The 2,853-nt window shown below is 40.7% G+C and overlaps 1 protein-coding gene across 1 annotated transcript; it reads left to right on the forward strand.

Annotated features, from left to right (window-relative positions):
* Positions 348 to 2,853, forward strand: LOC109231146 (subtilisin-like protease SBT1.2). The gene has a single exon (XM_019396709.1). It carries the CDS (start codon positions 406 to 408, stop codon positions 2,674 to 2,676), a length of 2,271 nt encoding a protein of 756 aa, XP_019252254.1. The 5' UTR covers positions 348 to 405; the 3' UTR covers positions 2,677 to 2,853.

Here is a 2,853-nt window from a genome sequence, read left to right on the forward strand (position 1 = left end):
TAGCAACCTGGAGTAAAGAAGGCGGCAGGCCTGTTTTGTCTCAATAGTTACGGTGTGTCCAAGTTGACTCGAACATTACTGAGATAAAAAATATTATCATGAAAATTGACGACTTTGTCTATATGTTGTTGCTATCTCAAGTTCATTTCTCAAATATTAGTTAGACTAAACTAAAATTGTTTTTAGCGTGTAGATGACCAATTCAGTTTTTGGCCTATTTTTTATTTCATGATTCTCCCCGCACGACTAGTTCACATGTCTATAGTAGCTTCTGACTAGCAAATAAAATAATACATTCAAGAACTATATATATACCTCTTTTTTTCTAACTTCATCCCTCCATTGTAGATATAATCCAAACTCATTAGCACAGAAAATTGATATTTCACTTGCAGTAAAGTTGCCATGGCTAAATTCAGGTCAATTATCACAATATTTGGCCTTGTTTTCCTGTTCTCTTCATTCACCACTAATGCAAATGAACACCCTGTTGATGAAAGGCCTGAAGAAGAACAAAACATTTCACAAGTCTATATTGTTCATTGTGAGTTCCCTGATCGTGAAGGCGCTAGAAGATATCAAGATTTAGATAGCTGGTATCTTTCTTTCTTGCCTGCAACAACCTCAGATGGCTCTCGTGAGGCACCACGATTGATTTATTCTTATCGAAACGTTCTAACAGGTTTTGCAGCTAAGTTATCTCCAGATGATCTCAAGGAAATGGAGAAAAGGGAAGGATTTATTTCTGCACGCCCCGAAAGGCAACTTGATTTGTACACTACACATAGTCTCAACTTCTTGGGGTTGCACCAGAACATGGGGTTCTGGAATGACTCAAATTATGGGAAAGGTGTGATTATTGGTGTCATTGACACGGGAATTTTCCCGGACCACCCTTCGTTTAGTGACGATGGGATGCCCCCACCCCCTGCTAAATGGAAGGGTAAGTGTGAATTTAATGTTACAAAGTGTAACAACAAGCTCATTGGAGCGAGGTACTTCCAGTCCTCAGGGAACGGGTCACCATGGGACGAAAATGGACATGGTACGCACACTGCTAGCACGGCTGCTGGAAATTTCGTGCCAGGTGCTAATATATTTGGCAATGCTAATGGAACTGCAGCAGGCGTTGCACCTCTAGCTCATGTTGCCATTTACAAAGTGTGCTCAGGTATCACTTGTTCTGAAAGTGACACTTTAGCTGCAATGGATATGGCTATTGAAGATGGTGTCGATGTGCTTTCGCTTTCCCTTGGTAGACTTACTAATAATTTCTATTCTGACAACATAGCACTTGGTGCGTTTAGTGCAACGGGAAAGGGAATCTTTGTCAGTTGTGCTGCTGGAAATTCAGGACCATCCAGTTTTTCAACGGCTAATGAAGCGCCCTGGATTTTAACAGTTGGTGCAAGTACCATCGACAGGAAAATTAAGGCTACTGCTGTGCTTGGAAACAATGAAGAATTCGATGGAGAATCAGCTTTTCAACCTAGTGACTTTCCTCCAACACTGTTGCCTCTTGCCTATCCTGGAAGCAATGCCAGTGACTCTGATGCTAAGTATTGTACCCCTGCTTCGCTGAACAACACGAATGTCATGGGAAAGATAGTGTTGTGTGAGGTTGGTATAACAACGCGAGTTGACAAAGGAAAAGCAGTGAAGGCAGCTGGTGGTGCAGCCATGATTCTTATGAATGCAGAAATCCTGGCTAACACAACATTTGCCGAGGCACATGTCCTTCCGGTGACACACGTTAGCTATGCAGATGGTCTAAAAATCAAAGAGTATATAAACTCAACATTAATCCCTACTGCAACAATAGTATTCAAGGGAACTATAATCGGAGATGATCGTACTCCAGTGGTTGCTGGATTTTCTTCCAGGGGTCCAAATTTTGCAAGTCCTGGAATTCTAAAACCGGACATTATTGGTCCTGGTGTTAACATCCTAGCAGCTTGGCATGTTTCCTTGGAGAACAACACAAACACAAACTCTAATTTCAACATGATTTCAGGTACCTCAATGTCTTGTCCTCATCTCAGTGGCGTTGCAGCGCTGCTAAAAGGTAGTCACCCTGATTGGTCTCCAGCTGCAATTAAGTCAGCAATTATGACAACAGCCGATGTCTTAAACCTCGGATTGAGCTCCATTGAGGATCAAACGTACCTTCCAGCTAGTGTCTTCGCCACAGGTGCAGGGCACGTAAATCCATCAAAAGCAAATGATCCCGGCCTGATATATGACATTGAACCAGCCGATTACGTAGCTTATCTATGTGGTCTAAATTACACAGATAGACAAGTTGGGATCTTTTTGCAGCGCAAAGTTAAATGTTCAGAAATAACTAGCATCTTAGAAGGTCAACTAAATTATCCTTCATTTTCGATCCAAGTCCGAAGCAACTCAACAGCACAAACATATTCAAGAAATGTGACGAATGTAGGACAAGCCAACTCAACATACAATATTGAAATTGATTCACCACCGGGCGTTGATGTGAAAGTTGAGCCAACTACACTTGTTTTTTCAGAGGTGAACCAAAAGTTGAGCTATCAAGTGACGTTCACACCTTTGGCTACAAGACCAAGTACCAGTTTTAATCAGGGATCTCTCACATGGATTTCTGAAAAGCATATTGTTAGGAGCCCAATTGCTGTTCGGTTTTTCCTTTTCTGAAGACACAAATGAAGGAGCTGATCTCAGTGACAGGCAGATCAAGATTTTTCATTTATGAAATAAAACCATATATCAAGATTTTAACTTTGGTTTATTATTCCGTGTATTTACTCATGTATCTTACAATGTAAATATACCAAATATTTATCAATAAAGATTTTTTAAGAAGCTTGAATA

This window comes from Nicotiana attenuata, chromosome 8 (genome assembly GCF_001879085.1).
Source record: "Nicotiana attenuata strain UT chromosome 8, NIATTr2, whole genome shotgun sequence".
NCBI classification, from domain to species: Eukaryota; Viridiplantae; Streptophyta; class Magnoliopsida; order Solanales; family Solanaceae; genus Nicotiana; species Nicotiana attenuata.